The 14,173-nt window shown below is 44.4% G+C and overlaps 1 protein-coding gene across 13 annotated transcripts in view; it reads left to right on the top strand.

Moving 5' to 3' along the window:
- RALGAPA2 (Ral GTPase activating protein catalytic subunit alpha 2) overlaps window positions 1-14,173 on the top strand; it is a 280,569-nt gene that overhangs the window by 224,842 nt on the left and 41,554 nt on the right. Inside the window, exon 39 of one of the 13 annotated variants that reach the window (XM_070381170.1) lies at window positions 4,434-4,901. The exons of the other annotated variants lie outside the window; for them this stretch is intronic. Within the exon in view, the coding sequence (XP_070237271.1) occupies window positions 4,434-4,440 (7 nt within the window). The 3' untranslated portion in view covers window positions 4,441-4,901. Of the gene's footprint in view, window positions 1-4,433; window positions 4,902-14,173 lie in introns of those variants that run through there. 13 annotated transcript variants of the gene reach the window in all.

The following is a 14,173-nucleotide window of genomic DNA, read 5'->3' as shown; positions in this document are numbered from 1 at the left end:
AAGAGGGGTCCACAGAGCTTCTTAGTGGCTGTGACGGAGTTCCAGCCCAGGGAAGGAAGGCGTCTCTAGGAGGGGCTCTGCCCTGGCTGTTGGTAGGTGACTGGGAGTCAGAGGATTTGACCAAAGGAAGGATTAAACTGAGCCTTCAGTAAACCTGGGACCTTCATGGAACTTCATGGTCTGGGGACTCAGATGCCACTGGGAACATACCAGACCAGTCATACCCATCACCGGTCATCACGCCTGGGTCCTCCAGTCTCCATCCCACTGGCCTCATCAAGGCCAACGCAACTTGCCCCGTCCGCCAGTCTCCTTCCCACCCCTTATAATGGAATGTGCAGCTGCGTTAGGTTTCAGGAAAAGCCAGGCCAGAGGGTGAAGCAACTTGCTGCCTTGGGTTCAGGGAGAGCTCCCGCCCACCCTGCTCCGTCCCAGACACTCTGAACATCACATGTACATGCAACCATCTGATGCTTACAGCATACTGTGTGGAAGGTACAGTTGTCATCCTGCCTTTATATATTTTGCAAACTTAGTCCAGTGTCCCCTATAACACAATCTACCGTGTATCTCATCTTCCCTGAAAACAGAGTAGAGGGCACCATGGCCCAGAGAGATTAAATAACTTGCCTGAGGCCACACAGTTGTCTGAGGGGTGAGCCAGGACCTAGCCCCACTCTCCCATCCCAAGGTCCCTTCTAAAGATGCAGACATTTCAGGGCAATTTTGTAAATAAAGGACGTCGGGCGTGTTGGGTTGGGTTTCTAAGTTTGACTTAACAACCAATTTTGATCAACTGCAAACAGAGGATTCTGTTTGAAGGAGACTGAAGGCACGAGGGAGCAGCTCGGCTCTGGAGGCAGTTGTGGGGACCCGGGCCACCCCCCTGCCCCTCTCAAGGCCGGCATTGTGGCCGGCTCATTAGCATGCGCGCGCGGCCGGCCGTTGAGCTGGCTAGCTTACCAGCTGTTCCTGCTGCTCTGCACAATGTCGAATGTGTTCAACCCACTGGGTTCCTGTCCCCGCCGCCGGGAGGAGACCGTCCTTCCTCTGGGGATACCCACGTGGCTGCCTGTCAGCGGTGGCACCGAATAAAGTAATAGGCCTTCGCATGGCATATGGTGTCTGGATTCGTACAAGATGCAAAACTCCTCCGCCGTTAATGCATGATGACTCATAGCATTGCTAATTTTTCAGACAAAAGCTGACTTCCACACCCACGCTTTTAACCCCTGCAGCTGAAAAGTCTTCAGTTGCAGAGCTCCAGAAAAGTGGCCTCCGGACCACTATGTAAAATGTGTTACACTTACCGAAAGCATCCAAAGGCTTTGGGTTGAGGTTAATTTTAAATTTCTGAACCTTTTTTTTCCCCCCTTTCCTCCAGAAAAATGGAATTTTGAAGTTTAAACTCTGTTCCTCTCTCACAGTGGAAGAGTCTTAAAGGTTTGGGCAACTGATTTTTTTGTTTGTTTGCTTGTTTATTAGAAAACCATTCAGAGGCTCTATATTTGTTGAAGACTAGAAACTGTTTATAAACTAACTTTCTCATTTAAAAGATCCATAGAAACTACTGTTGATGCTGTATCAGCTCTACATAGAGCATTCCATGTTTAGAATATCTCTAAGTTACAAGAGAATGTTGGTTCTTTTGTCTCTAGCATACTAAATGCATAGCTTATTTAAATCATTGAATTCTACCAAAACAAACTTAGATTATAAATTTACATTGAAATGAACATTTTTTGAAACTATAAATAAATGGGGATCTTCTAAAAAATGTCCCTACTAAATTATTTAGGACCAGTTGTGCTAATAGATGTCTAAATGTCATCTGAGATCTTATGCACTGAAATAAGGCAGTTATTTGCATTTATATAATCAGGCCTCCTTTTGAATTGATGATCAAAATATTGGTTCTTTTACAAATAATCCTTTATGGAACATTTTATTTAAACATTTCAGAGTCAAGAATAGCCAACAGGAATGATTAGACAGTTTCTAATTATGGACTGAATCACCGAGTGTTTTGTAGTCAGTCTGGCACATGAGAGCCTTTGCAATCAGAATTTGGCGAATGCGTGAATTTTTAAAGCAACTTCACCCTAGGAGGATGATACAGATTTTTTTTTTAATTGATTACTTTTTGCAACCCCCAAAGATTTCTTTGGGGGGGGGGGAAATGGAGACTTACTCACCAAATTGATATTTTCTTCTGGTTATATTGTCAAATCCAAAGTTTTTGCTTGCTTTTCTACAGATAGGAATTCAAATGTGCATCTGATTTCTTCTAAGAGGCATTCTGTCTTCAGAAAATTAAACAGAATGTATAAACTTCCTAAATGTGCCTCACTTCCTAGATCTTGGCATTTGATGTTGCTTTTCTAGCATTCTTGCCCTCACCATTGAAAATGAGTCGGTGTGTATTCTGTAAGCCCCAAAATTCGTTAAACACTAAAATTCACCATAACAGTGAAATGAAAACTAAACAGGCACTGAAGTTTTAAAAATATCTTACCTGAGTTTACCATGTTACAGATTTCCAGTTTTGCTTCTGCTCCATGGAATTTGAGAGCTATATTTCTTGTTAGTATGTCCAGCAGTTTAGTATTTTTTCCGATTTCTACTCATGTTTATGAAATGTGGGTGGGTGCAATGTATTGGAATATCCAGAGAATTGCACAAGGATGGAAGCAGGGACACAGCTGAGACTGAACTCTTGGTCGGTAGTTTGTGTCTGCAAGTGACTAATAAAATGTTCTCCTGTCAGCTGAGGGACCAGGTCTACATGCAGAACCAAAAAGCAGTTTGGGGAGCAGGATATGCAAAAGCTCAGCCCGCTCAAAGGCACGGAGCACGAGGACCCCTGGTCCACGGTTACCGCACTTGGTGACAACCCAGCAAAGTAGGGCCTGTTCTTCCAGCACCACAGATGGAGGGAGTGAGGCTGGAAGATGCAGGGGTCTTGGCCAAGGCCCCACATCCCGGGCAGGGCCAGGATGGGAGCCCAGGCCAGCCTGACTCTCAGGCCTCCCTGCTGTTTCTCAGCGGCCCACACTTTTGAGCTAAGAACAAGAGGCCATCAAAATTACATAGCTTTGATGCTCAAAAAATTAAAAATAGAGACTCACCCGGCGGTCCGGTTGTTAAGACTCCATGCTTCCACTGCAGGGGGCACGGCTTCGATCCCTGGTTGGGGAACAAATATTGCATATGCTGCTTGGCTAAAAAAATAATATTTTTAATTGTATATTAAAAAAATTAAAGCTAAGACTACTATATCATCTAGCAGTTTCACTTCTGGGAATACATCCAAAGGAAATAAAAACAGTAACTCAAAAAGATACATGCCCTCCCCCTGTTTATAGCAGCGTTATTTACAAAAGCTGAGACATGGAAACAACTAATGTGTATATATATATATATATATATATATATTTATATACATACAATGGAATGTTAGCCCTTTAGAAATGAGGAAATCCTGCCATTTATGACAACATGGATGGATTTTGAAAGCATTATGTTGAGTGAAATGGCAGGTAGAGAAAGATAAATACTGTATGAGCCCACTTTCAGATGGAATCTAAAAAAGAAAAAAACTCCTACAGAAAAAAAGGAAATCAGGCTTATTAGCAGAGACAGAGGGTGGGGGAGGGGGGGATTGGAGGAAAATGGTCAAAAGGAACAAACTTCCAGTTTAAGATAAATAAGTGCTGGGGTTGTCACGTACGTGGCTCTGCTAGTAAAGAATCCACCTGCAATGCAGGAGACCTGAGTTCGATCCCTGGGTTGGGAAGATCTCCTGGAGAAAGGAAAGACTACCCACTCCAGTATTCTGGCCTGGAGAATTCCATGGACTGTTTAGTCCATGGGGTCGAAAAGAATTGGACACGACTGAGGGACTTTATCTTCATTTGTCATGTACAGCATGGTGCTGATAGTTAACACCATTGTACAGTATACGAGAAAGTTGTTCAGAGAGTAGCAGTTCTCATCACAAGAAGTAAACTTTTTCCTTTCTTTTTTCTTCTTTTTATCGTATCTGTATGGAAAGATGGATAGTAGCTGTACCTTTGTGGCAGTCATTTCACAAGTACATGTAAATCAAACTGTCACACTGTATGGTTTTAACTTACACGGTGATGTGTACCAATAATTTCTCAGTAAAATGGGGGTAAAGTATATAGCTGTCAAAAAGCAAAGCAATCGCACTCAGTTTTAGTCTGTTTTATCCTTATTGTTAACAGGAGGATCTTAGCCCTTTAAACCTTGATTTTATGGAATGAAGATGCCAAGAAAATTGTCATAAATTTGAAGAAACCCATTCTGATACCAATATGTGCATCTCTTATACCTAAGTACACGTGGCTTCCAAATTAAAAGGCAAAGAAAACTCTAAGTGTAAATATCCTTAACGACCTATTTCACAACAGAGTCTAGCTCAAAACGGGCACCTGATTGGCATGACTCGTTGTGCTTTTTGCCTTGATGAATGATTGAGAAGACAGTTCTCCCGTGGTGACACTGGGTCTTGCAAGCAAGTCATCTATTTGTACATGTTGACTCTATGTATATTCTACCTCTTTCAAAAGTAGGTTTTAACTTGCAGGTTGGGAAGATCCCCTGGAGAAGGGAACAGCTCCCCACTCCAGTATTCTGACCTGGAGAATTCCGTGAGCTATACAGTCCATGGGGTGGCAAAGAGTTGGACTCGACTGAACGACTTTCACTTTCTTCCAAAGGTTATGAGTACTGAGAAAGAAAATCAAAGGAAGTCAGGGCTGGCATCCCAGTGGGTCCGTGGCAACAGAGCAGTGGTCCCTGTTAACTGCTATGACCTCCACAGCTGCACTACAATGTATAGCTACCCAAGTGTCCTCCGAATACCCTTGTTTCAGAGTTTGCAGTTTCTGTCCATGAGATTAAATTGTCTACATTGGAAAACATAATGATCATTCTAAAGAAGTATATTCTGAGTTTCAGAATCTTATGTTCCAGACAGTAACATATATTTAGAGCAAATTTTCTACATGAAAATAATTTCTGTTCTACCCGCGTCCAAAAAATATCTTTTGAGTTTATACACAAGTCCATGTGCAGCAAAGGCTAATTAAGACCTGAAAAAAAAAAAAATAGTTGAGGGTTTGACATAGCAGAAGAAGTAAAGAATTAATTAGTGATATGGGAAAACGTATCATTAAAAAACCATCTTAAGGGCCACATTTTCTGTATGGCGGCTCTTGCTAAGCCTTTTAGTTTAAAAAGCCCAAGCACCTGACATTTTGCATCTCTGTTTTTCTATAAAGATAAAAGGAAACTTGAGTGTCTCATTCTCAATAATGCACTTAATATGTGACAAAAAGGGTTCTGTTCCCTTCATTTCCACAGCCAGGCATTTTCGTATTATTGCCCCCAGGAACTGTCGTTTCGTGCTTAACCCTTTGTGGAGTGGAACGCTTTCCTCAGCCTCCAGGGAGGGACAAGCTGGGCTCCAAAGACCTCAGAGGTTTTGTGTGTCAGATACTTGCACTCACGCTGGTCCTGTCGTTACCATGTTGCAGAACTTGTTGCCTGATATCTAGTGCCTGGGCAGGCTTGTTTACTTGTGATCACTATGTAATCATTCATTTTATGGAGCCTCATTAAGGAAGGACCAACCTCTGTCCCAATTTAGCGTCGCTGGAGCGTAGGTAGCATCCATCTGCTCCACCCGCACTGTTTAATTAATGAACTTGGTCATGTGCTCGTTCCCTGTGAAAAGCTCCGTCTTCTCGGGTTGTTGAATGGGACCCACGTTCCAGATTTCTCTGTCAAGATCCTAGAAAGCCCACGTGCTCAGCACTAGCTGTGGACTCACTAACTTCTGTTAGTCTGGACTTGAAAGCACATTTACTTTTTCTTTCATTATTTATTCATAAACCCAAAGTCAGTCGCTTTTTGAGTAAGTAAATTATTAATCATTTTTTATAACTTCTTGCTCTTCGGTGAGAGTGAAAAAATAACCCACATAAAAGCTATAGTTCCTTTCAGTGCAGTGAAAATATACTTGTTATTTTGAGATTTTTCCCTTCTGAGATTAAAGTTACAGAAATGCCCAAATGCCAAAAATATCATTACTATTTTCCAGTATCTCTGTTTTAGAGAATTACCTAAGAAACTCTGTAGCATAGAGTTAAAAGTAACAATAAAAGTAACAATAAAAATTAAAAGTAACAATAAAAACTGAATCCATTTCTTTTGGGAAAATATTTTTAAAACTTCATTACCTTTTACTTTTAGTGTTTTATAACATTCTGTTTGGATTTAGAGGTGTTTTGTTAGCATCTATTTAAAGACCTGATAAAGTTGATACTCTATTACAAAAGGTGTCAGAAACTAATCATGTTCATTTAAAACATCTATTACAAACTAAGGCCTGGGGTTTAATACTGATAAGCCATACCTATGATTCCCGTGCCTTCTCTGTAAGTCTATTTAATATAGAAATTAAACTCCTCTCTACCCTGTCAAGAGCTCTCAGATCCTAGCATTTCTTTCCACCCTGAAATATGATAAGAGTCCCACATTCATACTGTATTCAGTTTTCTTTATAGGATGAGCTCTTATTCCTGTAATGGCAAAAAACATGTCTGAAAAGTCATTTCTTCAAAAAACATTTTTAGCTGCCTCCATCAGAATTAGAGGGAAAAACTACAGTTGTATTTTTGCTTAGTTGTTGTAAAGCTAATACACTTGAAAATCAACTTTAACGTTGTTTCAAACTAAATACCCATGTGGTGGTATTGCTCAGTCACTTTGTCATGTCTGACTCTCTGCGACCCCATGGAGTACAGCATGCCAGGCTTCCCTGTCCTTCACCATCTCCCAGAGTTTGCTCAAACTCGTGTCCATCAAGTTGGTGATGCCATCCAACCATCTCATTCTCTGCTGTCCCCTTCTCCTGCCTTCAATCTTTCCCAGCATCAGGGTCTTTTCCAATGAGTCAGCTCTTCGCATCAGGTGGCTGATGAGAAGATCCATGAAGTATTGGAGCTTCAGTACATGAGCATGAAAACCAAAGGAATCAAAAGCTGGAAGAGTAAGTGGCGCGATGCTAGGAGATGCTCGAGGGTGACGAGTGGGATTATCACCTAGAACGAGGCCCGCCTATTTTTCATTCTGTAACGTTTGTCAAGTGGAATGTGGTCAGGGACGTGGCACCTCAGTGGAGACGTCCTTGATAACGGGTAGGGAATCCCAAGGCCCCATCCAGAACTGTCCCATCTTGTCCCTTCTGAAGGTGCTCAGAAAAATACTTCATGATGAGACAAAGTTAGAGGCAGGTTGCAAGATGAGGCTCCATGCCTTGTTTTTTGTGTGTTTTGTTTGTTTATTGCACCTGGTCTTTGTTTCAGCATGCAGGATCTTTTAATTGCAGCATGTGGGAGCTAGTTCCCTGACCAGGGATTGAACCTGGGCCGCCTGCATTGGGAGGGCAGAGTCTTAGCCACTGTACCACCAGGAAAGTCTCTCCATGCCTGTTTTAAATTGGGTTGGCAGTCATGAAATTGCTGACATTTGACAGTGTTTGAACTAGTTAAAAAAAAAGGCATTTTTATATAGTTCAACCTAGTTTTTTGGATTCCCATAATGTGTATTATATATGAACATCAACTCCATAAACTGTGCAGAGAAATCTGTGTGCATGGGGGGAGGGGACTGTGAGGAGGATTGGACCACCTGCCGGGACACCTCCCAGATGGAGCCTAGGGCTGTGTCCCAGAGGCTGCTGGTCCTGGAACCCCTGGCTGTTGAGGTCACTACATCTTGAACCATCTTAGTCTTTCTCTGGGATCCTCTTTTTCCTTTAACCTTCTATTTGTGTGGCTGGTTTCTCTGGACCCTGTGCCCAACGATTGGCATTTCATTATTGCTTTTGCATGCAGTGCCTCCAGCCCTGTTTTGTGATAAGGGCTTGAAAAATCAGTTAACAAATGAAATACGTCTTTACCTGGGAAAATTTTGCGTGGCCTGCTGGGTTAGCAAACTCTTGACACAGACCCCAGCAGCTGACCCCCTTCTGGTGCTGGCCAGTGAATAGTCCTCCTTTATTTACCAACCCATGAAAAGGGAGCTCATACCACTTGTATATTATTGCAATAAAAATTGTAAATGAAAAAAAAAGTCTCTTTGTTAAAAATATTAAAAATCTACAAGTGAGACCATACAGTTGCTGCCAGTCGGTTGGGAGAGCAGTTTGGGTGGGTTTTGAATCATGACAAATGGGCCATCAAACCAAAGTCCAGCGGAGCCATGGCAGCCAGAGGCAAGATTCGGCCCTGGAGTGTGCATTCAGGCACAACCAGCCCAGCAGATTGGTGACTTGTTCCCACCTTGCCCTGGCCCAAACATTTTCAAGTCACAGGACTTGTAAGTCCAGTCCAATAAGAGATGCTAATGAGTGCAGGTTTCCTTTAGAATTGTTTTTTATTTCCCTAAATAATTTTCACTTCTTTTTAAGTGAAAATGGAGAAATTGAGAGGGGGAAAACAATCCCAAATTTCTATCTTATAATTTTCAGTTTTTAAGTGTGCATTCTTACTAACTGAAAGCGTTATACATTCACTCGACAATCCAGAGTGGTCACAGGTTTGATTTCTGTAAAAAACAGGTAGTTCAGAAAGAATATAAAATGTTGCTGACCACAGCTTCTGTTAGAGTAAGGAGAGAAGGTTATCCAACAGGGGAGGTGATGCTTCTAAGAAGAAAATAGACTATATTTGTAGATTCAGTCATTAGTTTGGTTTTTCAAAACAGGTGGGTATTATTCCATGCTAATGACTATGTTAGCTTTGGCTAGGTCGTGATTTCAGCTTTTTGGGAAAATGCTTACAAGTTTAGATCTTAGAGTGCTTTCTGAGCAATTGCTGGATTTCATCAGTTTTCTTATTAAGAGTATACTTCTTTATAGGCAGGTTCTCAGAAGGGTAAACACACTGGACAATCTGATAAAATCTATTTATAATAAAGATTACATTGAAAGGTGAGTCTTAAGGCCTGCTTGACAGTTCAAGGTAATGTGAGTATTTGGTGCTGGGCAGGGGAGGTACGTTTGAGAGGATCCAGCCAGGTAGCCCTGAGGAAGATGGCCTTGTCTGGGGGGTTTGGGGAAGAGGCAACTGGGCTTTTCTGCTTTTGGTTTGTTTTTAAAACAAGACTTTGCAGGAGCAGTCCTTTCCAGGAGATGCTGGCCACTCAAGGCCCCATGCTGACCCAAAGCCAGGATAAAGATAAAGTTTCCCCCAAGCTTCTGAGCCCAGTGGCTCAGCGAACCTCACTCAGTGGCCCTCATACGCAGAGCCCACCTCAGCCCCATATATTTGTCCTGACATCTGCCTTCCCCCCCACCCCCCACCCCACCATCTGGACTTCTGCCCTGCAGGTGAAACAGACTTCTCTACCTTTAGGGATCTGATTTCCAGACTCACACACTCCTGGGATGGCCCCATGGTGAGCGAGTCCGGATAGACGCCTAACCTTCCTTTGCAGATCAGCAGGACTAGGTGGTTAATCATTCACAACATCTTTTATTAAAGTAAACATGAGCCATGAATTTGCATTATTTTTAAGATAAGCAGCTTTGCCTGCAGGCCTCTCAGGCCCAGCTTCCAGGCCCCTGGAGGTCCCACCCTCCAGTCTGTGCCCCTTTGCCAGGGGATGACTCAGGAAACCCTTGTGTGTATTGCCTTCAGCCAGGGTTCTCAACCCTACAACCACCTGGGGAACTATCACAGACACTGAGGCCCAGGACCCACTTCCCAGGTTCTGGTTCCCTGGGTTTGGAGTGGGGCATGCTGTGCATGTTAAGCCTCTTCAGGCATGTCCGACTCTTTGCAACCCCATGGACTGTAGTCCACCAGGCTCCTCTGTCCATGAGATTCTCCAGGCAAGAACACTTGAGTGAGTTGCCATGCCCTCCTCCACGGGATCTTCCCACCTCAGGGATTGAACCCGTGTCTCCTGTGTCTCCCGCTTTGCAGGTGGATTAAGGCTTGTGCTGCCCGTGGAAGATGGAGTCAGGAAGCTCCCCGGTTTCTTTCAGAGCTGGGAGTGGTGGCCTGGAGCTCCCATCTCTCTGGGACTCGGGGCTCAGTTTGTGCTGTGTGATATACTCAGCACCTCCTGTGGGACCGCTGCGTTCACTGCTCCCCCACGAGGAGACAGGCCGTCCTCGAGGGCACACAGCTGGAGGAATGGCAAGGGTGGGCCCAGGGCACGTGCAGTGTGACCACAGAGACCCCCATCACGAGAGGATGTCCCACGTAAGACTAGAACTAGCAGCCCAGCTGGAAGACGAAGGTGGGGCCACCAGCATGTTGGCTGAAAACTCTGAAAGGCAAACAGCTCCAGCTGCAGAACTTGGGCCCCTCTTCTGGGGCACCTAGGGCTGAAGAGGGACCCAAATATACAAGGAGAGGAAGGTGGAGGGTGGGAGGCATCCATAGTCCCCCCCTCCCCAAAAATAACAGCCTGGTTGACCTCAGGTCCAATCCAAGGTGTCTGCTCGCTGGAGAACTGCCTCCCATCCCTGCCTGGAGAGGTGCTCTTCTGCAGTCTTCCTCATCCAGGAGCAGCTGCATCTGATCCCCTTCAGATCACATCCCTGGACCACTGTACTTGTGTAAGCCCTTGTGTTATTAGCATCTTACCATCTCAGACCTTTGTTAATTGATCAAAGGGTTAAAGTATAAAAACTATGCAGCTTTAAGGAAAATGTCGATCTTAATGCGTTTCTTTAATCTATAACAATGACTGGTTTTAGTCAGGGAGCTTCAAATGCAGCTATTGTGGAGTCCCTGCCCTTGTATCAGTGGTTAAGTGTCCCGGCCCATTGAAATAGCTTTAGAAAGTGCAAAGGCTACGCTAGCACGTCTTTGTCTCCTCGTCTTTTAACTGTAAAGAAAAAAATGTCCTTGTATCAAGCCTCAGCATTTATGTGAAAAATGAAATCGGGTTCAGCGTGTGCATAGATTTTTCAGAGAGATTAAAGTGGGCATCACGCAATTTTTCTCTACAAAAGGCCGCCTTTGATGTGCTTTCTGTCTATTCACGCAGAAGTGTCAGCCTTTGTTTCTGAGCCGCAAAAGAGCGTCCGCTTGTCACCAGCGCATCCTCATACCTTTGTGTGGGGGCCTTGTTCCAGGTGGGTCTCGTAATTCAGAGATAATGTCACGAGAGCGTGTACACTGTGACCAGACGGCAGGCTGCCTCGGCAAGATAAATGCCAAGGCAAAGCCCAGAGCGCTTATCAAAAATGATCAGGAAACAAAACTAAAACATTTATTTCTGAGCGTCTGATTGTAATCCCGGGCTCTCGGCATTTCATCAGCCACATAACAGAAAGTTGCTGCTTGGCGCCGGCTTTGTTCTGAGCCTGGGTTCCAGTTGATTCTGCCTTTGAGGTTTTACTGCAGCAGAAACCTGTGAAGTGGTTGCATAACAGGGCCTGGGGGCTGAAGCACATGCTCGCAGCCCAGGTCAGGCCAGGACTGAGGGAGTAAAGTGGAGATGATGGGAGCTGGGCAGTTCCTATAAAGCATCTTCTGGGCACTCACCCTGGGGATAAGGGTCCTAGGGTTGGTGCCTATTCTACTCCAAGGGGATCTCAAGCACAGAGGGAATCCGGGGCACCTGGCTGAGCCTCCGGGCTCTCGGCAGAGAGGAATCTACACTCTTAACCCCTGAGCTCGCCCGCATCTTCAACTTCCTAGCTGCATCATTGCCAGCTGCTAAAAATACTCTCACAAAGGACCCTGAGTTTGTCTTATCAACTAAAACTACGCCTGTCTTTCTAAGTTTGTTCAGACCATCTTCATCTCTGAAAAAAAAAAGGCAGGGTTTTTCTCCTTAAATGAAAGTGAAATCCAACAGAATTTTTTTTTCTTGGCTTGGCTTTTTGTTCTTTTTGATGGCAAATCGGTGTTTTAGGAGAATCTAACATTTTATTAATGCTACCTCCAAATGCAAAATACATATATATCTTATTTTAAAATGGCCTCCCAAACAGCGAAGACTGCATCCCTAGGACAGCATTATTTAAACGATGGTTTGATCTCTATGCCCCTTGGTTTCCCTTATATTTCCTCCACTTCAATCTTTCTCTGCACATTCAGTCCATGAGGCCAGCCTGGACATCTAACTGTGGGATACCAAGCATTCTCAGGAGGGGAAGAGAGGGCCCCATCGGGGACCCCATGTCAACCCCTGAAGGGGGTAAGTGGAGGAGGAGGAGGGAAGGTGTCTACTTTCTACCGCAGTCCTGCCGTGACCCACCGCCGCCCACTGAGGCCTCTGTGAGCATCTCTGCATTGAGCCGGAGCGGATGTCTAAGTCACCATCAAATTCTGCCCACACTCAGCTCCTCAGAACCACCTCCCACCCAAGCCCTTCCCCAGTTTAGAGATTCTTGACCCTTCACAAGCCCTACTCTTATTTCCTTCTCTTCATTTTCTATCATGAAAGCGGTGGTCCTATGAGACATACCAAAAACAAAAGAAAAGAAAGAAACAGCCTCTGGTGTAAATTCATGCCAATATATTTGAAAGTGCTCCCGCAAAAGAAAATTGGAATGTGAATTCTCAGTTAAAATGAGACTTCATTCTCCGGCCACTCAATTACGTTCTGCTTTTGTTTGTTTTTCATTTGCGTGTGAGCCTTAACCCACATGAAAATGAAGGCAAGGCTACGCTGTTCTGTCCCAAAGAAGCATTTGGCCACTCAGTGAAAAAGAGCCAGGATCCCATGTATAAATTATTCAGAAATTTGGTAAATAAATGGGCAAACTTCTCGCTGGGGCTATCGCTATTGCATTATTCAGTCCAATAAAGAGAATTTAATTTAATGGGTTTTCAGCAACATTGTTCAGTGAGCAACAAAAGGCGTAGTGTCCTTTATGAATAACTGATTTTCCCGGGGCGTTCTGAAGAAAGTGAGTCCTCGTTAACCCTAGAATGGCTAGCTCATGTCATTGAAGCTCGACCACCTGGCTGGGAGGTTGCCCGTCAGCTGCCAAGGAAGGGCCGGCCGGGAGGACCAGGTGCTCTGCCCGCTCCGTCTGATTGTTACAGGGGAATAAACAGCGTGATTGCACAGTGTGGCCGGGGGCGAGGGTCCAAGACTGCTGCCAGCCAGGGAGCCTGCTTTCTTCCCGACTCGGCAACCAGGGCCCCAAGAGCGCCTTTATTGAGAGCAGGTAACGCTGACAAAGCTGCGATGCTGTCTGCTGTAATTAGGACGGGGAAAAAAAGATCAGACCATTGAGAACGAGGCAGCAGTGAGCCTCAAGTACCTGTCTCTGCATCGTAGGGAGCCTCAGGCTTTCAACGCAGGCTGGCAAGTTTCAGCATCGATGTGTGGGAGAAATTCTAGAAAGAAACCTTCATCCTGAGTGACCCCTGCTTCTTGTCTCACGTTTGGCTTGATGATGCTGCCTGTTTGCAAGCCTCACACCCAGCTGTCACCACACGAGAAGTTTTACTGAGGCCTGAATTCCATGGCAACCCCAAATTCCTGCCTCGTTGATCATCCTTCATAAACTGCTGGCCATTTCTCTTTATCTTCCTTCATAATGCTCCACAAGTATCAGTGCTTAACCACCTGAAGTTGTCTTCACTCTGTGCTGTCGTTTATTCTCAGTCATTTCTCTAAAGCACTGCTCCCCTGTGCGGAGGTATAAAAGAAAATTAGCCTTATTGGACTTCAAAAAATTTAATTAAGAAATAGGCATTACGACCTTTCTAAGGGGTTTTGAATGTGAAACGGTTCATTAAGTTCATGTTAATAGAAAAGTAAAGAGCGCTTCCCCCAAATGGCAGGGAGGAAAAAAAAAAAAATCGCTCTCTTAACACATTGATTTATTTCATTCACTAAAGCACAGGAACCATGAAATGGTTCATCCCCGGCAGCACATTAAATATGTGCAGAAGTCAAATTACAGCCTGACAGTGCCTTGTACTTTGTACTCGTGGCGTGCACATTTCAATAGGCTGGGAGGAAAAAAGCAAACTCTGGAAAGATCCTTTTATGAAATTAAATTACCTGTGTTGTATGGCTCTGTGCGGCTGTTGATTCAGAGGGATTTTAACTGTTGCCTGTAGCTTTTCTGTGGGTTAATCCCCCGCCCAGGTCAGTCTCC

The sequence above is a fragment of the Bos mutus genome, chromosome 13 (genome assembly GCF_027580195.1).
Source record: "Bos mutus isolate GX-2022 chromosome 13, NWIPB_WYAK_1.1, whole genome shotgun sequence".
In the NCBI taxonomy this organism is placed as follows: Eukaryota; Metazoa; Chordata; class Mammalia; order Artiodactyla; family Bovidae; genus Bos; species Bos mutus.
Note: the sequence above shows the minus strand (reverse complement) of the source record. Positions and strands in the feature narration are given on the sequence as shown.